Raw genomic sequence first — 21,018 nt, 5'->3', positions numbered from 1 at the left:
GTAACAAGAGCACACTGTTGGCTCATATTCAGGTTATGGTCTACTGTAACTACCAGGTCCTTCTCTGCAGTGGTAGTCAGTCATTCCCCAATCTATATGAGTGCACACAATTATTCCATCCAAAATGCAGCACTTTGCACATGCCCTTGTTGAATCTCATCTAACTGATTGCGGGCTATTTCTCCAGTCTACCCCAGTAATTCTGGATCCTAGCCTTAGGGTGTCCCCAACACCACACAACTTGGGGTCATATACAAATTTGCTAAGCTTGCATTTGATATCATAATTCAAATCACTAATTAAGATATTAAACAACATGGGACCCAAAACAGACTCTCAGGGAACCCCACTTGATACCTCCTCCCAACTATACATCAAGCTATTGATGACTACTTGTTCAGTATGATGACCCAACCAGTTATATATTTACCTAATGGTATTTTGTCTAGTCTGTATTTCCTTAGCTTGTTGAAAGCAAATGTCATGAGAAAATGTCAAAAGCCTTACTGTGGTCAAGGTATACCACATTGACTTCTCTCCCCCCATCTACAGAACCTGTCACCTTGCCATAAAAGGAAATCAGGTTGGTCAGATATAACTTGCTTATGGTGAATCCATGCTATTTCTGATCACTTTGTTCTCCTCTAAGTGCTTCATAATAGCTTCCTTGAAGACCTGCTTCATGATCTTTCTAGGTACTAAGGGCAGGCTAACTGGGGCTGTAGTTCCCTGGTTCTTCCGTCTTCTCTTTCTTAAAGGTGGACACTATACTTGCCCTTTTCCGAGACTTAACCCAACCTCCACAAGTTCTCAGCCAATGGCTCTGAAATTATCTCAGCCAATTCCTTCAGTATCATTGGATGTATTCAATATGACTTTGCCTCCTTGACAGCATCTAGCTTCTCTAAGTAATTCCTAACCTGCTCTGCTGTTACTCTAGGCTATTTGTCTCCTTCCCTATATTTGCTGCCAAAGATCATTTGGTACCTTCTTCGTGAAGACTGATGTAAAATATGCATTAAATACTTCAGCCTTTTCTGCTGTCTTCCACATTCTGTAAGAGTTTATGGTATTTCTGCTCTTCCTCTTATTTTTGACATACTTTTAGAACCACTTTTTACTGCCTTTTATGTCCCCTGCCAATTGCATCTCAAACCATGCCTTGGCCTACTTAATCTTCTTTATGAATGCCTGTGTGAAATTAATACTCTTCTCTAGTAGTATGACCAAATTTTCACTTTTCATAAGATTCCTTTTGGAGTTCCAGCTCATTGAAGAGATTGCTATCTAGCCTGACTGGTCTCCTATTGCACTTCCCATTCTTCCATCACATCCGGATAGCTTGCTCCTGTGGCCTTAAGAGGGCATCCTTAAAGTTCAGCCAGCTTTCCTGGACTTCTTTCCCCTTAGACTTGCTTCCCAGGGGATCCTGCCAACCAGTTCCTGATGTTTGCTAAAATCTGTTTTGCTAAAGTTCAGTGTACTTATTCTGCTGCCCACCTTCCTTCCTACCCTTAAGATCTTGAATGCTATCATTTTGTGATAGACCTCTTCAAGATCTAGAGGTCTGTAAGAACCTCCAACAGTTTCTCTCTAAAAAGTTCTCTGCCCTGTCCACAAATGAAGGCAACATTTGAAGAACTCTGAGAGGTTTAAAACCACCATCCATCTGGCCTGTCCTTAATTCACTGGATATCCAAGCCCTCCTTAACCAGAAGAGAATGGTTCATTCTGCTCAGCAAGATGATACCTCATCTCAGCAGAAGCAGATGTACGAGCTCCTCAAAACTGAAGTTCAAAGGAAGATCCAGGAAATAAAAAAGCAGTGGTAACAAGTTAAAGCCAAGGAGATGCAGCTCTATGCTGACAAACATGAGATGCATAGCTTTTTCCGGGTAACAAAAGCCATCGGTGGCCCAACTTCCTACGGTTCTACTTTCCTGCAATTGCAGAATGGCTCAATACTCCTTAAAGACAATGAAATTATCCAAGCTACATGGAAAGAGCACTTTAAGGCACTCCCATCAAGTCCATCAACCAGCACCCTGGAAGGGGATCCCTCACCAATCCTCCTATTCTGGAAGAGGTCTGGAGTGCCATCAAGGAAACCAAGAACAGGGCTACTGAACCGGATGGCACACCTGCTGAAATCTACAAGGCTGGCAGTGAGGAACTGGTACGGAGAATGAATTTATTCTTGGAATTTGGAACAATGAAGAGGTTCCTAGGGACCTGAGGAATGCCAACATGGTGATTATATTCAAGAAAGAAGATAAGTCTGTGTGTGGGAACTATCAAGGTATTGTCCCCATTTTCACAGCAGGGAAAATGCTCACTTGCAAACTCCTAAACCATCTTCTACTTCTTGCTGAGGAAGTCCTGCTGGAATCTCAGTGTGGTTTCAGACAATCCTATGGGGGCAACTCACATGATCTTTGTTGCCTACCAGGTCCAGGAAAACTGTCGGGAACAATGTCAGAACCTGTACATGGCTTTCATTGACCCTGCCAAGGCCTTTGCTCGCAATATCGTGAAGCCTTGTGGAAAGTACTGGCCAAATTTGGATGAACTGAAAAGAATATCAAGGTCTTGGGGCCTTTCCATGACCAATATGACTGTAACCGTTTTATGTAGTGGATCAGAGACAGATTTGTTTGTCATCTAAACTGGGGTCATGCAAGGGTGCATCATCACCCTAACTCTGTTTTCCACTTTTTTTGAGTCATCCTAGTTCTTGTTAAGGACTGCCTTTCTCCTGGAATTGACACTGAATATGGAATGGATGGAGGGCTCTTCAATCTGGGTCATTTTCACTGAAAGACCAAAGTAATTAATACTATAAGGCCGCATTGAAGGCATACATCAAGAAAACAGATGCCAACATCAAGAGCTGGGAGGTGCTGGCTGCCAACTAACTCCAATGGCACCAAAACTTCAACCATAAAGAATCTCATTTTGAGGTAAAGTGCCTTGCCCTTGAAGCAGAGAAGAGAAAGCAGAGAAAGGAAAAGGAGAGGAATCCCAGCCTGCGGCCTGCTTTCTCCTGCAGAAAGAGCTACAACTTCTGTGGATGGAAACTATGGCTCAAGGATTGGACTCTTAAGTCATCACAAGACCCACCAATGAACCATGGTAGAGATCATCCTTAAATCAAGGGATTGTCAAGGAATTGTTCCTTCCTACCCTTAAGATCTTAACCTCTATTATTTCAAGGTCGTTGTCACCCAAGTTACCTTTCACCTTCACATTTGCAACCAATTCCTCCCTGGTTGTGAGCAGTAAGTCAAGAGCTTCCCTCCTTTTTAGCTTCTCTACCATCTCTCTCAAAAGGTTATCCCCAACACACTCCAGGGAATTGCTGCACTGCTGTGTTTCTTTCCCAGCTGATGTGTGGAGTCTTGTGTTGGAGTCTTGGAATTGTCATTGACTCCAAGATGAACATGGGCCGACAATGCGAGGTCACAGTCGGCAGGGCTAACCAGACCTTATCGTGCATCCACAGGTGCATCTCAAGTAGGTCCAAGGAGGTGATCCTCCACCTCTATGCAACACTGGTCAGGCCACAGCTGGAGTACTGTGTCCAGTTCTGGGCACCCCACTTCAGGAGGGATGTGGACAACATTGAGAGGGTCCAGAGGAGGGCCACTCGCATGATCCGGGGACAGCAGGGCAGACCCTACAATGGGAGGCTACGGGACCTGAACCTGTTCAGCCTTCACAAGAGAAGGCTGAGGGGGGACCTGGTGACTGTCTATAAACTCACTAGGGGGGACCAGAACGGTTTGGGGGAGACCTTGTTTTCCCTAGCGCCCCCTGGGATAACAAGGAATAATGGCCACAAGTTGTTAGAGAGTAGGTTTAGATTAGACATCCATAAGAACTACTTCACAGTCAGGGCAGCTAGGATCTGGAACCAACTTCCAAGGGAAGTGGTGCTGGCTCCTACCCTGGGGGTCTTTAAGAAGCAGCTTGATGCCTACCTGACGGGTCATTTGAGCCCAGTTTTCCTCCTGCCCAGGCAGGGGGTCGGACTTGAAGATCTACAAAGTCCCTTCCGACCCTACTTCTATGATTCTATGTTCCAATATTTAAACCTCCTATGACAACCAAGTCCTGAAATTTGGAAGTTTCCAGATGTTTAAAGAAGGCCTCATCCACTGTCTTCTGATTAGGAGGCCGTAGCCAACAGCCAGCCAGACATGCCCCCTGGCTGCTCTCTCCACTGAGATGAAGGTAGAAGGATGTGGCAGCCTTTGGGCACAAGAAAGGAGGCCCAGAAGATGATCAGTACTGAGATATCAACTGGTCAAAATCTTGAACATAAAGAACAAGAGTTTGAGATGGAAGGAAAAAGGTGGCAAGAATGAGAGTCAAGGAAGGAGAGACATGATTAGAACAAAGGACAGGGAAGGCAACTATGACAGTAACCTGGTGAAGGCCCTGCAGAAGAGGCTGCACTAGTTCAGATGAGAAATGAGATTAACAGGTGGGTGCATTATATAGACACATCTAACAAGAATCCCTTCAAGTCTGAAAATACTAGCTTGGGTTACTGGTTCTAGATGCAACTGTTACTAAAGGGTTCAACACAGGGACTGATTCTTGCCTTTTCAGTTACACTTACTTTTCATAGTTGTTAATGGCTATTAAACATCCTCAAATCAGACTGCCAGTATTTTGCTTTCACTTTGTATGGTTGTAAATTGCTACCCAACGTGACAGGCAGTGGAAAAGAAGACCCTAAGACCAGCCAGCGTGATAGACTAGTATGAAAAGAATCAGGAATTACTGCTGATATTAGTTGCAATCTATACCAGACATAAAGCACTGGAATTATCATAGTTTCAAATTACTCAACAGATAAAGGAGGGATAATTATTTAAACACTGAGAAAAAAAGGGCACGCTAGTTTTCCACAGCATTCTCGGTATTATGTAGCACTCTTTCCAAGCCCAGTTTTGTAACGTGCTCTGTGAAGCTTGGCAAAGTTTCATTGGCTACATCCTCTTTTTCCATTTGATTGGCAAACATAGAGGTTTTTTCCCTGTGTTTCTAAACAAAGATTTCTTCATTTTTGTTAATTTGTGCACCAGCTGCACTAGTGTCAGCTCACTTTGGAGCAAAAAAAAGATTGAGAGTACTGTTCCAAAACTAAGCAATTTCCAAATGGCATTGCTCAGTGCTTCAGGAGAGCATTAAGGGTACAGGAGTTCCAGGTTTCTTTTATTCTTACTTCCATTTTCACCTTTGTGATTTTCAGGCTTTGTACTTGAATATCTAATGTTACAGGCTTCTCCCCCCAACCCCTCACATTTCGATTTTGCTGTCTCATGGCTTGCTTCCTTCTGCATTTTACAGGCCGCGTGAGTGGTAGGGAAGCTATCAAGTTTTACACTTAGTCTTGCGAAAGAGTGGAAATGCTCTGCTACCAGAGGAATGCTGAATAGCACAGCTATTGTTCAGTAAGATAGACTTTAATAGAAACAAAGGCTGCTTGTCTTAAACATTCATCCAACAGCTACTGAACAAGTCAGGAGATAAAAAGTAAAACATTGCTGACAAGAATTTAATGATGTGATGTGAGATCACATAAAAGGGAGCCTGGATTTTAAGTTAGCCAGTTTAGATGCACACAATAACTTGACTTGTCCTGACTAGAGCTTTAGAAGTTACTAGTTTATGGTGCTAAAATGATCTAGCTCCTATGGCCTAACACACTTTAAAATCCTACTCTAGACAAAGCCCAAGTGGTTGGAAAGAGCTAAAACAGAATCACCACTAATGAGATCTTGGAATTTGTGATTATTGTCCTTCCCTGTCCCACCAAAGAAAGGGAAACATCTAAGATACCACTGTTGGAGGGGAAAGGGAAAGGGGCAAGTCTTTAGCTCGTGTAAACCAGTAGAGCATTGCTGAACTGAATGCATCTACAGCCATTTACTTTATCTAATCATCAGACCCAGACTGAATTCTGTAATTATCTCCTGGGATGAAGCCACAGTCCTTATAAATAAGGATTTGTTATCGCTGACATTTTAGGGACTCTGTCATGTGGCCTAGAGCGGGAAGGGGAAGTGGAATGTGACAGCAATAGCTGAACCATTTCTCCTTAGCATGTTGAGTGGTGCCAAAATAAAAAGGGAGATGGATGGGAAAGTGAGTGAGTAAGAAACTCTTTAAAGGGCTACTAACTGCCATAGATTCTGTGAGTTCACTGTTTTTCCTGGGAAAAGGTCAGACCCTCATTTTCTTAAGAAAGGCAGCCTTTGCAGAGACTGAGGGAGGCAACAGTATTGAGGGAAAGAAAGGAGGCATGGAATCTGCCTTTTCAAGTCAGCTGGTACTGGAAGAGATGTTTTAAACACTCATTCACTTATTTAAGAGTTTCACATAGGTTTTTGTAGTAAAATTAAGGGTATTTTGATTTTTTTGAGATAATAGCTTGCTATTTCGTTCTTTTTTTTCTTACCTTGCTCTATTGATGTATACCATGGTACTACATGCTAGCCAAAGGTGGGTAAAATATGGCCTATGGGCCAGATTTGGCCCACCAGGCCATTCTATCCCTCCCACAGGGCACCTAAAAAAATTTAGAAAATTAATATTTATCTGCCCCAGCTGCCTGTCAAAGATGACAGGAGACAGGGGCAGTAGGACCCAGGGGAAAACATGGCAGACTTCTGCAACAGCAAGGCCTACCCAACCCTGCCCCCCCTGCAGCTGGAAACCCTTGCCTAGCAGGGGCTTCTGGCCTGGGACCATGGAGCTGTTTGTGCCTCCCTGTATCAAAGCAGGAAATTCAGGTAAGGGCAGGGGAGGAACAAGGGTGATTGCCCCAGTCCTTGGGGCCAGGTCAGCTCCTGCTGAGTCTTGCAGTCTGACCATGCAGCCAGGAGCTGCAGGGTGCAGAGCAGCTGGTAGGCAGGTAGGAAAGTGGGCAAAGCGGTGGGGGCAGGGGGGGAGTGGAAGTGAGTAGGCGTGTGGGAGCACAGGGCCTGCACCAGTGTCTCAGAGCCAGCACTGGTGGGGCCTAGAGTAGGGCAGCAGGAGCGTGGGATGTGGGCTGGCAGGGGTCTGTGGAGCCAGGTTGGGCTGCAGCAGCAGAGAGAGAGAGGGGAGTCTGCCCGGCTTCATAGAGCCCCTGCTGGACGGAACCCCATGCTCCTGCCACCCTGCAATGGGCCCCACCAGCGCTGGCCCCAGGACACCAGCATGGGCCCCGCGCTCCCATTCGGTTGTCACTGGCTTCTGTGCACACACTCATTCCCAGTCCCACCCACCCCAGCCCCTCAGTACAGGCAGGGACAAGCACGCACAGCCCCGACCCTGCAAAGCCATGCTTGCCCGCCTGGGCTGAGCAGTGGCAGCACAAGGCAAACCGCTGCTCAGCATGAGGGAAAAGCAGCCCCTTCCTCTCCCCATGGCCAATACTTCCTGGTGCAGCTGGCCAGAGCCCACACAGGGTGTCCTGTGCGTCTGCTGCATCACTGGTGCCTCTGGGCTGTCCCACAGGGCAGCAGTGGCAGCAGAGAGCAGGCACAGGCAGCATTGTGTAGGCTCTGAGTGGCTGAACCATGGAGCGCTGGCAGTAGGAAGGGGAGGGGCCGCTTTTCCCCTGCGCTGAGCAGCAGTTTGTCCCACACCGCCGGTGCTCAGCCTGGGCCCCGCTCCAGCTCCGAGCTCACCCATCAGGGCTGAGCAGCAGCAGCAGCTGGGCAGAAACTGCTGCTTGGAATAGAGAAAACCACCCCCCCGCCTCGCCGCCAGAGGGCAGTGTTTGCTTCAGCAGCCTGGAGCCTGCACCACGCTAGGCTGCAGTGTAACTCCTTCATTGCCACTTGTGAGCTGCCCAATGCAGCTGCTGCACACAGCAAGGGGAGGCTCTTTTCTCCCACTCTGAGAAGCAGTTTGTCCTGCACCACCGCTGCTCAGCCCAGACGGGCGAGCATGGGGGTGTTTGGGGTTGGGGCTGCATGCACTTTTCCCTGTTTGTACTGCAGGGCTGGGGCAGGGGGAACTGGAAGTGAGCAGGTGTGTAGGAGCCAGCGACAGCCGGATGGGAGCACAGGCCCACGCTGGTGTCCCGGGGCCAGCATTGGCTGGGCCCAGAGCAGGGTGGCAGGGGCTCTACAGAGCTGGGCCAGCTCCCCTCTCTCTCTGCTGGTGCAGCCCAGCCTGGCTCCGTAGACCCCTGCCTGCCCATGCCCCGTGCTCCTGCCACCTCACTCTGGCCCCCACTGGTGCTGGCCCTGGGATACTGGTGCGGACCCCATGATCCCACACACCCACTCGCTTCCACTCTTCCCCATCCCTGCCACTGCTCTCCCCATTTTCCTGCCTACCCACCAGCCACTCTGTACCATGTGGCTCCCATACCCACAATACCATACTCACACATCCCTACAAACTCCCATACCCATCCACCCACAGGTCCCCACATACCCCACACCCACACATCCATACCCCACACACACACACCCCCGACAACACTGCACACCCCACACAATATACTAGTAAGACTGCATTTTGAGCTATTATGCAATCATTTCTACACATACAGCACAAACGCGCACAAATGCACACAAAGGACAATTTAAAAAAATAAATAAATTAATATATATTATTATGGGTGTTTGATTTTTGGTATATAATTTGGGTTTTTTTCCCTAAGGTGACAAACCCACTTCCCCAAAGGAGTACTTCCAGGGGAAAGGGAAGGACTTCCAGTGGCAAAGGTCAGAGGTTAGGAGCAGGACTTCTGGTCCCAAGATGGCAACCAAGGAGCGGTGCTACTCATGTGGCCCTCAATAGCTTGCCAAAACTCGGTAAGCAACTGTCCACCCAAAATAACTGCCTGCCCCTGTGCTGGGCAACGAACAGACATGGTAAGGGACAGACCCTGCCTCAAAATGCATATAGTCTGAATGGACAAGATAGACAAAGGAGCACAGGAGAAAGGTAGGGGGAGTACTGCTCCAGACCAGGAATCAAGACATCAAGAGGGGAAGCGATCTGGCCATGGCTGCACAGGAAGTTTGCAGCATGACCAGGAATAAAACTTCAGGATACCAAGTTAGAGCCCAAGACATCTTATTCCCACAGTGGCCCCATGATCAGTCATGGACAGTCCAGCTCCTCTCCCCCTCCTCCAAACAGGGAAAAGTAAAAATGACTGTAAAAATCAACTCCTTTTTCAGGAAGCTCCCAAGCCAGCACCTTTGGCTAGTGAAAGAGAGATGTGAACAGGAGGTCTGAAAAAGAGGGCTTAAGAACAGAGGGTCTCTAAGGGGACTGGTTCTCAGACAGCCTCTCTTTGGTGCTCCCACTCTACCTGCGAAGTGAAAGCAGTGGCAGAAAGCTGTTCATTTGTCCCCTCCCCCTACCCATTTGAGCTTACATTATCAAAGTAACAGTCGTAGCCACTGGGGGAGGCCTTCCGAAGGGCTTCTTCCAAGGATCCTACAGTCTTATAATTAAAAGCTTCATCAAAGCCAATTTGTTTCAGATATGCAACCTTTTTATCTGAGCCAGCACAGCCAACTACTTTGCAACCCTGTCAGAAAAGAAAATATACCTTAGCCCATGTGTGACTTCAGCATAAAAATCTATGTATAAATGGATGTTACATTGCCTTCAGGTAGTGGGGATTTAAAACCCATGCCTCTCCTTGTTTCAGACAGCTTTTGAATGCTGCAGGGTCCTACCAGGGACCATTGCTCTGAACCACCCCATACAAGTTAGCAGTTTGGGTTCCTATCTGTTCCCTGATTCTCTGTTCTGCCCATATCACATCACAGATGGGAGGAGAGCACATGCTGCATCCCTGGCAAAGGATATACAGCCCATCCAGGTCCCTGGGTAGATGCTTATGTAGTCAGTTCACACTGAGCTCAATGCTGCCCTGGTTTCTTACTGGTACCCAAGCTAAGTAATGTATGGCTACATCTCAATCCCAAGGTATGACTGCAACTCAAAAAGGTATTGCAATGTAGAGAGACCCAAAGAGACATCTCATCCCCCTACTCTTATGCATTTCTGCCTCTTCACCCCTTCCCTAACTTGGCCATCTGTGGTATTAATTATGAACAATTAAAGCCACTTACTCCAATTTTAGCAAGTTGTCCCACAACTGCGCCCACAGCCCCTGCTGCTGAATTAACCAGCAATATGTCTCCTGGCTTTATCCTGCAGATCTCGAAGAGGCCGAAGTATGCAGTGAGGCTGTGAGAAAAGGAAACCATATGCCATGTGGATTAGTAAAGTGGTGACAAACACAAAGGTGTAATGTGGTCTCCTGTCTAGGTGGGGATAATTCATTCTTTCAAAGGTTCATCTTCCCCATTCTGTAAGAAGTACTAAAGTACTTGTTAAAATAGCTTGTGTTTTTAATTAAAGGGCTTTTAATCTCGTAAGCATATGTGCTGGATTTACAAAGACATAATTTGTCCTGGAAAAGCAATTCATCCTCACCTCTCTGAGGACAGTCAGATTTCAGAATCCTCATTTCTCTTGTAACAGTTAATGGAGCTAATTCTCCCCTTGATTCCTGCAAATTCTGATCTCAGTAACACAATGAAAAACCAGAGTAGCTCCTTGGCTTTAACTTAATTACTTTCCTTTATACTAGTGAAGTAATCTTAGACTTGGATCTAACAGAGATAGTTGTATCCTGTAAGGGAAAATCAGGACCAGGGTGGCTACCAGCACCTCTCTGCTTCAGACATCTTCAGGGTCAGCAAAGTATAGCATTGAAATGTAACCATTTGGGGTAGTCTTTTGGTTAAAAGTAGCCTGGAAATGCAAGGGACAACTCCATGGCCCCGGAGGCCCCTCCCAGTCCTATGTTACTATGTTCACCTCTAGCTTCGACCGACAAGGGAAGCTTTTCCAGGTACAAGTTACTTTTCAAAGTAAGCAAGTCTGCATGTGTAGCATGTAAACCAGATAGCACCTTCTCTGCTATGCACAAATAGGTCCTGGGTAGCAAACTCCTCCTAACATTACAAGCTGGCTTCCATTGGAGACAGAGGTTCACACATTCAGGTCCTCAGAACTTCACCCCAAGATCTTTGAGCTCAAATTTCCCAAACAGACTCAGCATAAAAGCTGATCTGTTTGTAATCTGAATGTGAACTGCCCCCATGTGGGAAAAATACACATCTTGCCTGCTTTTAAAATAGTTTTTTAGAAACTTGTTTTGTACTAATAACCAAGTTGAAAGCTTGGATGGTGCTCAATAAGGCATCATCTTGCTAAAAAAAAGAATTGGAGAAAAGCAAAAAAACCCACCAAGTTGTGTTTTTTGTTGCCTGGTTGCTGTGTAAGTGGCATGGCCTGTCTCCTGCCTCTAGAGCAGGGGTGCTGCTAATGTGGATTTCTCTGAGAGTTACTCTGTAATTGTTTTTGGGTCTGCTCAGTCCAACTACCTTTGAAGTCTGCAGGAGCCTTTCTATGGACTTCAGTGTACATTGGACTGAGTCTCTGATCTTCTTTTTATTTCCAACCTCTTAGCAGCTCATAACCCTGTTCCTAAAACAGATGGCTGAAATAAGACTGCACTCTACAATGTGGGTAGAACAGTTTCAAATGAAGGTGTAGATAAAATTTAAAAAACCCTCCCATCCGGAGGATAGAACAAAATTCAACCCCTTTTCAAGGCAAGGACCATCTCAGACTACTCACTGATTCAACTCAAGTATTGTGAAGTGACACTGACAATCCCCCATGCAGCAAAGTTTAGCTGCCCTCTGTCTGTGTGCCCTGTAACTCACCCTGGCATACCAATAGTCCCAAGAGCCAAAGATATGGGGAGTGTCTCTGGCCAGGGAGTAGGCAGCAGCTGCAGGTCCTTCCCATCAGAAATGAAGTGGGTTGTCCAACCTCCATTAGCCACAGCAAAGGCCCCTATATGGTAGGTGGGATTCTTGCTTTCCACAATCCTGCAAAAACAAAAAATCACATGTCACAAGCGTTTCCCGTTATTGGGCACCAACAGGCACCTCCCCCCCTTCCTTTACCCGAGTTGTATTACATTTTTACGTAAGGATAAGTTGCACCATATGGGTATTAGGAGGAAATGCTCTGTGGAGTTGGATTTAACTGGAAGGACATCTGGTTAAATGAACCATGGGTCTTATCCATTATGGCAATTCCTCTGTTCTGAATATACTGTATTTTCTCAGATACAACACACTCCAGAATATAATACATGCAATTGTGTTTGAAAGGTTGAATGAAGAAAAAAAAAAAGTCTTTTCCAGAGTTAAAGCTGCATAGAGTAGTGGCAGAACCTAATCTTCAGCTGATTCCCCCTCCTTTTCCTGCTTAACTAAAGCTGTAATGCTAGCCGTTGCTAAAGACTGCTCTCCATGGATGGGCTTATGATTTTGAAAAGTTAAAGAGTCTTTGTGGTTGTTAAATAGGAAGAGAGCGACCAGAAGCAGGTAGCAGACAGGAAAATTGCCTGAAGAAAAGTTAGCTTGATTAGTGGAACAAGGCCATTAAAAAGGAGAAATGATTGTTAACACCTTAGCTGCCTGAATAGTAATGCAACTGCACTGTGGAACAGGAATCAAAACAGGGTGCTTGTGTTTTGGGCAGAAAATCAGTTTCCCCACTTAATATATAGCTGCCAGTTTTAGGGGGGAAAGTGTGTCTAGTATAAGAGAAAATATGGTATGTTAGAAAAGATCACGTGAAATGAATAGTTCCCTATTCAGAAAACCAAGTCCTCACTCAAATGCTGAAGACATTTCACTCCATGGGGCTGTGGAGCCGCTTGGAGTGCAGTCCGGTGGCGGGAGGCAGGGAGAGCCAGGGCTGTACTCCAATCCGTTCCGCCAGCCCCATGGAGCTCAGCCTGGCAGAGGGAGGTGGGCAGAGCCAGGACTGCGCTCTGCCTCCCCTCACCAGGCTGAGCTCCATGGCCTGCACCGGGCCGGATGACAGGAGGCTGCTGCTGCTGCCTGGGGCCAGCAGCAGTATCAGCCTTCCCTGGCACTAGGCAAGGGCTGTGCCCAGCACAGGTCCCAGGTGGCAGCAGCAGCAGCAGCCTCCTGTCATCCAGTGCAGATCCGGGGGCCTTCACCCCTGGGACGAGTCTGGCACAGCCCCAAAGCCTTCCTGGGGCTGTGGGCTCCTGGATCTGCATGCTGGATGACAGGAGGCTGCCGCTGCCAGCAAGTGTCACCACTTTTGCTTTCTGAAGTTTGAGGTGCAGTTTCCAAGAAACCTTTGCCCCTATCTCTTTGAAACTTGGCAGGCTTCATGCCCTCAGAAAAGGGCTAACATCCCTGCAATTTTCATCCAAATCAGGCAAGAAATAACAAAGTTTTAGGCATTTTCATGATTCCCCACTGTAGCCTATGGGTGAAACGTTGAAACAGTGAAACAGTTTCAATTAAACGAAATGGGACAGTGCTTCGAAACAAAATGAAATGACGAAATGAATCACTGTCCCTTCAAAATCGTGAAATGGACGTTGAAACAAAACGATGGTGTTTCGCACAGCCCTGTCATGAAGGTAAGGATTGCACAATCAGACTTAAGCGACCTCTAAGCAGTAGTGGGAAAAGGTAATGTAAGCTACAAGCAACCATTTCTAGGCCTTCAAGTCTCCTATGCAAAAGGATAACAAATTAGGAAAAAATGAAGCAACAGACTAATGAAGACCTTACCTAGCAACTTGACTGCCCATCATTTTGTCCCCTTCCTTCAAGGACTTTTGACTGTAAGGCCTAAAACAGACCAAATGGAGATACAACATTATAGTAAGTGCCTGAAATGACACTCTACATTCACTACAGTATATTACCCATTTCCTGGCTAAGACATGGTGCATCAAAGGTCCCACTCTGCAAAGAGAACAATTAGGCTGTCATTTGAAAAAAGACACAACAATGAAAATGTTCTTGCTCTCTCACGCAACTACTATACTGGAATAACCAGTTACAGAAGGGTACCCCAGGCAGTTACAAGGTTAATCTGCAATTAAAGAACACGGTTAAAGCTGTCAAGGTAAGGCTGATTCTCAGAAGAACTGAATTCATTTCCTGAGTCTACTACAGTGTCCTTTGTGACCTCTATGTTTTAATGCCCCATTAATACCATGGGGATAACAATATTACCTTTCTCTCACCTGTCACCTGTCTACTTAGATTATTAACCCTTCAGGCCAGGGGTTGTCCTTGCTGAGTACATAAGCAACACCTGACATAAGGGTGTCTTGATTTCAGCTGAGGCTGCATGGTTCTATTAGAATGTGCTAGAGTTAGAACTTGCAGACCACTGGGCACATCTACACGTTCATTAATGCGCCTTAGATACTGCATATTTAGTTTAGCACTTGCTTAATATAGTATTAACTGAATGCACAATAACTAGAGTTACTGCACAGTAGCACCAGCACACAGTTACTTAGTGACGCTTACTGTGGATTAGACTAATAACACTGCACAGTAGGCTATTAGCACAGTTTTTAACCACCATGCTACCGTGCAGGGTATTAGGCTAATGCGCAGTGAGCACCTCATGTAGAAATGCGCACTGTGTTCTGTCCTGCATTCCCAAACTCTGTTAGAGCCCAGTGAAATTCAAGGGCTGTAGCATGGTTGTCCAGCCTACTCAGCATGACTGAACTGTGTTCTAGCTCTATGTTGTAGAAGTCGAGGGGGTACTGTATTGTCACTAGGTTCATCAGTATGATAGCTGTTGCGGAGCAGTGAAGACACAAATAGGGCTCTGGTGCTTTTTATAGGACAATTAGCTCCCTGAAAGATCTGGGGAGAGCTAAATGCTAGAAATGATCAGAGCTTTTTTGATTCTAATAGTAATTCAAGAGAAAAAAACCTGACCAATGGTTAGGGATAAAGGGATAAAGAAAACATACCTCATGTAAGGATCAAGGCTGAGGAATACAGATGCAAGCAACACCTCTGCAATAGAACAGGGAAGCAATTACATTGAGACCTGCTATAAATAAGACATCACAAGCTACAAAGCAAGTATGCTGCTCCTTCAGGCACTGACCACATATCATATAATTAGGGACCTACCAAATTCATGATTTCGTGGTTTTTGCAGAAACCACAAATTTGCTAGGTCTCCTGCGAAAAATCCTGGTCCCTGTGAAAAAGCATGGGAACTGAAAAAATGTGAAAATGGCAGCAAACCCGTGGGGGAAAAGAAAAGGCAGCTGCAAACAGAAAGTGGCGGGAAGGCCTGGTGTCCTGGAGAGAGGGAGGGAGAAGTGGGGAAGAGGGAGAGATTGGCCCTAGAAGAGAGGGAGAGAGGGGCCCTAGAAGTCCCGCCCCACCCAATGATTGACAGATGGCCACCTGTCAACCTCCAGGGAGAGGTGGGAGGGCACCCCAAGTCTCTGATTGGCCAAGGGGCTCTGGAAGTCTGCCTTTCCCCGGAGATTGAAGTGGCCACCTGTCAGTCTCCAGGTGGGGCAGGACTTACGGGACCCCATAGCAAATCAGAGGTTGGGGGGCTGTGCTCTACCACAAAAATGGGGCCCAGAGCCACACCAGGACCACAAAATCTGGAGTCAGCATCCGTGAATTAGGTAGGTCCCTACATGTAAGCAAAATTACATCAAATCAGTCAAGTGTGTTTGAGTTGAGCTGTTAACAAACAAAGCATGTACACATGACCCAGGCTGTGAAAGAAAGCTTCTTGGGTCGCATTTTTCATTCTTAGTGGGTGCGTCTACACATGCAATTAGCACGATGCAATACACTCTGGCACAGTTCATGCCGGAGTTTATTGCTCCTGGTGCACCATTTACATGTGCGCCCGGGACCACAGCATATTGTTGGAGCAGCCCCAGCTGCCAAGGGGCCCAGGGGGTTAGCCTGCCAGCCCAGGGCTGCTCCAACCTGGCTCAACATCTTGTGGAGGGGCTGGCTGGGGCACGAGGGTGCTCCAGTGCAGGGCTACTCGGCAGGCAGCCCCCACACTGAAGCACCCACGTGCCCCAGCCAGCCCCGTCAGTGTCTACATCTGTTACAGTGAATTAAATAATGCTGCCACAAGACAGTACTGGTGTTGACAAGTACTAAGCTACGGCAGTGTCTCTTAGTTTACTGCAACCTAATAAGGCCACACATGTAGACACTGAGACTTTACTGTGGAGCTAATTAGGCAGCTCCACAGCAAACGTCTTGTGTAGATGCACCCAGCTTCTCTCAATAAGAAGCTTTGAAATCCTGACACCCAAATGAGGGAGCTGCTTCCTTTAAAACCCAAGACAAAATGCCTTTTCCTTATTCAACCAGCAGAGGGTGGTGATAGACCACAAATATTCTGAATTGGCACTGCTGTGGGAATAAAAAAAAAATCCATTTGAAAACTCCTCCATGTACCTCTCCTTCCTTTAAATTTTGAAGAGAGATGTTGGCTTGGGTAGTTTAGATCAACATTTTTGGTTTATTTTGTTTTTAATAAGTTATTTGCCAAAAACTAAGTCTTTAAGAAAAAGGTATTTAAAACATAATTCATCCTAGTTTCTTCAGGAAGATTAAGAGCAAGTGGGTATGTTAACAGACCCATGAACAATTCTGTTATGTTTACAGTTGTGTCACTGCAAGTAAGAGAGCCAGAAAGTTAAACACACCTGTCACTTTTCATTACTTAAACTCTAATTGAGGAAATGCAGAAAGCAGGCAGCACCAGTTTTCCAAAGCCAATTCAAATTATAATCAAGTGGTGAAACAGAAGAGCTGGCTTTTAAAAAGCATTACTTTGACCAGGGGTATCTCTGGCAGTTACTACGCAGTAAGCAGGAATAGGCCAGCATCTACACGTGCAGGTATTAAAGTGCATTAACGCTGTGTATGGTCTGACTTGGGACTAAAGTTAGTCTCAAGTCCATCCACATACACAGTGTTACTGCGCAGTAAGGCGTCTACATCTGTGTTACTGCTCAGTAACTAATCGGGCGTAAATTTGATCTGTGCATGATACAGGGATCAAATTTACACTCAAGTCAGAGTAAGTTACCATATTTACTGTGCAGTACAGGTGTGCATTTGTAGATATGTGCCTGTACTGTGCAATAATTTTGGTTACTGTACAATAAATGCACACGTGTAGATGCGCCCTGTGAGTAGTTGGTTCTGCCTGGAGCAGACCCATAGTAGTAAAGCTGGGATTTTTAAAAGCTCCCTACCCAACTCTGGAGTTGATGGGAGTTTTGTCACTGATGTAAGTGGGAGCAGAGTAAGGTTTGAAAATATTCTCCTAAAAATCTGCTTCTATACCTGAACACTGTTGAGTTTCCAGCATGTGGACCTCAGAGGATTCTCTGTGGGAACAAGAGAGTCCATCTCTTGACCAAACCCCCTGGCTGTTTGTACTTGGTAAGACTCTATTTTGATATAGATTTATAAATTATTAGTGAAGGATTAAAATACAGTCACACCACTGGCCTCTGAAGGAACACTCTCCTTACCTCCATCCTTCAGCTTTGGCAGCTCCACCTCTTTCAGCTCAAAGTCGCTAGCTTTGGGGAATCCTTGGAAGTGATTCTTCAGGGTCCAAACCTTGGCCTTCACCATCCTGCCGCTTTGTAATAAAAGAGCACAGTCAAATAGTGCAATGTGATGACTGTGAAACTCATGCTAAGCTGGGGCCTACTCACAAAAGTTAAAATACAAAATACTGATGCTAACTGCATAGTGCAAGAGGATGTGAGTTCATGGCAAGGCCATCTAAGAAGAAATAACGAGTTATCTCTTGCAGCTTATCTTGTTATATTCGTGATGATTTCAAGCAGGCTCCTAGTTGTCTAGCATGCAACTGCGTGAAATGTTTATCCTTGATTAATTAGTATGGTAAATATTTATCTTGCAATTAACTCATGTTATGTACAGGAAGAGTCATTCTCCATGTGTGATAGATATCTTCTCCTGATTTATTTCTGTTTTGTCTAGTGGTTCCCTTGATTTTCCAAGGACACTCCCCAAAACCTTGTGTTTTTCCTGGTTGTTAATCTGTTCCTTGATATGTTCTACACTTAGTAGAAATGGATAACCTCTTGTCAGTGAGGAAGGTAATGCATTCAAATTTAAACTTTCTGGTAACCAATAATGAGCAGTTTGATTAACAGGATTTTCATATTAATTATTGCTTGGGACTCTCTCTTGATTTACACAACTACAAGAACACTTTGAAGATGCTGAACTAAGGGTATAAAAAAGAAGTGGAACAGCTAACAGCACGTGCTTCAGGAATGAAAGATCTCTCTGACAAGAACTGCTGCTGTGCCCCAGCTATCTGGAGATGCTAGAAGAAACAGCCCGTCTCTCTTGTTGCCTGTTTGGTGAGAAACCACCACCTTATAGCTCAGGGGCAGGCAATTATTTTGGGTGGAGGACCGCTTACTGAGTTTTGGCAAGCCATCAAGGGCTGCATGACAGGCAGCCAGGAGCAGATAAATATTAATTTTCTAAATTTTTTAGAGGCCTCGCAGGCTGGATAGAATGGTCTGGCAGGCTGCATCCAGCCTGTGGGCTGCATTTTGCCCGCCCCTGTTATAGCTAATTTCTAGACTTTGCTTTGGTTTGGGCTCATTTAACTTTGAATACTTGTAGTTAAATAAAGCCTTTCTGTCACTCATCGAATGAGGTGTCATGTCAATCCCTTAGGCTAGTCCGGAATCCTAGGTTTTTTATTTGCTAACACAATGCAAATGGCAACAGAGTAACTCCACAATGCTCTGTTGCAAGTTTAGTCATCCTGAGGCATTGTAACTTGTAACATTTTATCAGATCTAATTTAAGGATTTTAGATTTAAAATTGAATCCTGGTAACTTAAAGGTACCAAGTGTGTCTGTGTGTGTGTATATATATATGTGTGTGTATGTGTGTAATTACAATGTCAGCCAATTACCAAGAACAACAAAATCAAACATGAAATCAGTTACAAAAATTTAAGCAATATTCACACCACACTTGGAAAACTAACTGTAACTTCCTTCCTAAATTTTAACCCTGACACAGTGGCTAACCCTTCTAACCCAGCGTGTGCTGCAACACAAATTTTAAAACATGCTAAACATGGATTTGAATCAAATGCATCAAGCCATAAAATCAAAGCTTCTTGTGTATGTAACAGAGGTGGTTAGCCTTGTTGTTCTGAAATCAAACAAAAGGAGGGTCGGGTGGTACCTAAGAGATTAACCGGTTCAGAGAGGCTTGAGGAAATGATCTACTTTTTCAGAAGTAGATCATTTATACCTGGAACATGCTCTTGGATGTTTTCCTTAAAATATCTCCATATTTCTGGCCTTCCCCTTATACCCTTAAAAACCACTAGAAAGGCAAAAAAAATAATAAAAAAGAAAAAAGAAAAGTTGATACTTAGAATAGGCGTTGAAAATTCTTCAGCTGCTGCTGCTAAAGGTACTGCTGCTGTTACCAGGGTTGTAGCAGAAAAGAGGCTGTAATAACTAAATTAGCAGACCTTGCAGCACATAAATCTCCTGTGCTCCTCCCAACTGTATCCACCCTCAAAACTACTGCCAAATCAGCAGCAGAAAGCCATTTCATACAACTCATGCAAGGGAAAGTCATAACTAGAGATCCTCATTCCTGCTGTTTAAACATACAAATTCTCTGATAAAAATCCAAGATTCTCTGATTTAAAAACCCCCATATACATGTTTTTCTGTAATTAAAATCAAACACCACTCTCTCTCTCTCTCTCTCTATGTATATAGGTAGCAGTCAAACACAATGTTTTATTGCTATAAAACATGCTATAAAACATTGCTCATGTAAAACAGGCTGTGCTGCCCTGACCTCCTCCCACTGCCAGCTGCTTATATGCCAGGCCATAGCTCTATCCTGCCACCATGGCCTGTCCACCACCGCTGCTCCCCTCAGGCCACCCATGCTTCCCCCAGCTCCCTTCCCCTCCAGGCTAGAGCTGCAGCCCAATGTGCAAGCAGCTGGCAGCAGGAGGAGGTGAGGGCACTGCAGCCCCCCTGGACTGTTACTCCTTGCACTACTGGCACCATGGCATTACTTGCGTTGTAGAGATAACCCCGTGCTGGTTCGGCCAGGCTAGGAATGGACCAATGAGGAAGCCCGAGGGGTTAGTTCCTTCTCAGGTCCTCTCTTTCACCTCGCTCTCGGGTCAGGGCGGGGCTTCCTTTTGCCTTCCCCTGATTGGTGGGGAAGGAAAAACTGCCTCCACCAATGGTGTCCGAGCCCTTCAGGCTCAATCTGGGCTGCCAGTGAGCCCACCAGCCAGCCTGCCTCATGTAAAATAAGCACAAATGGACCCCTTCTTCACTTAGGGCCCTAGGCATGTGCCTGGTTTGCCTATGTGTTAATCCAAACCTGCCTGAACTAGTTAATTAAGATAAAGTGAGAATGTCTACTCTACACAATCCCAATCACTCCTCTGACTCCCCGCCCTCCCCCCCCACCGAAATAGTCACAAGCCTTGACATTTCACCCCCTCTGCATTAATGAAAAACACTGCAGGAGAGAGGACTTTGAATAGCAGTCACCTCTTATCCTGGACTTCAGTCTTCCCTATTGTAATCATGTTCAGGCAGAATTTAAAACCGGTAAGAGAATTAGCACCAAGTGTCAGGAGTTAAAGTGGCACACAAGCCCTGAGCTGTCTTTGATTGTCCTTGGCTACCAGTGCTTTCAGCAGATGTGGTGCTGCATATAAGCAAAAACCTTTGCAAGTTTGCAGAGCACTGCAACAAGACAGGTCCCCCTTCTGCCTAGCCCCAGTGCCCTTGGTCCCTAGTCTGGCTGTTGATTCCTTGTCCCCTGCTCCCTTTACTGAGGTCAGTGGTTCTCAACCTTGCCAGACTCCAGACACCCCCATTAGACTCCAGACACCCATCAAAAATGCCAGCTCTTAGCTTCCACTCATTTCCTGATTGCTGAAAAATAATAGAGCAAGTCTCCTGTTACAAAGAACTCAGAAAGAACACAACAGGTCAGAATGGTTTTGACATTTCAGATTCCTATTTGAAATCTCTAGATTTA

At 45.6% G+C, this 21,018-nt stretch overlaps 1 protein-coding gene across 6 annotated transcripts in view; it reads right to left on the bottom strand.

The window, feature by feature from the left end:
- Window positions 1–21,018, bottom strand: part of PTGR1 (prostaglandin reductase 1) — a 45,195-nt gene that overhangs the window by 4,961 nt on the left and 19,216 nt on the right. For 3 of the 6 annotated variants that reach the window (XM_014596348.3, XM_019490712.2, XM_019490713.2), the window contains exons 2-7: window positions 17,456–17,568; window positions 14,888–14,933; window positions 13,677–13,736; window positions 11,772–11,939; window positions 10,104–10,221; window positions 9,398–9,553 (exon numbers count right to left, since the gene is read on the bottom strand). In XM_014596348.3, the coding sequence (XP_014451834.2) occupies window positions 9,398–9,553; window positions 10,104–10,221; window positions 11,772–11,939; window positions 13,677–13,736; window positions 14,888–14,933; window positions 17,456–17,561 (654 nt within the window). In that variant the 5' untranslated portion in view covers window positions 17,562–17,568. The other 3 variants (XM_006259209.4, XM_014596347.3, XM_019490714.2) reach the window with 3 other exon arrangements.

The sequence above is a fragment of the Alligator mississippiensis genome, chromosome 3 (assembly GCF_030867095.1).
Source record: "Alligator mississippiensis isolate rAllMis1 chromosome 3, rAllMis1, whole genome shotgun sequence".
NCBI lineage: Eukaryota > Metazoa > Chordata > Crocodylia > Alligatoridae > Alligator > Alligator mississippiensis.
This window is presented reverse-complemented; position numbering and strand designations above follow the sequence as displayed.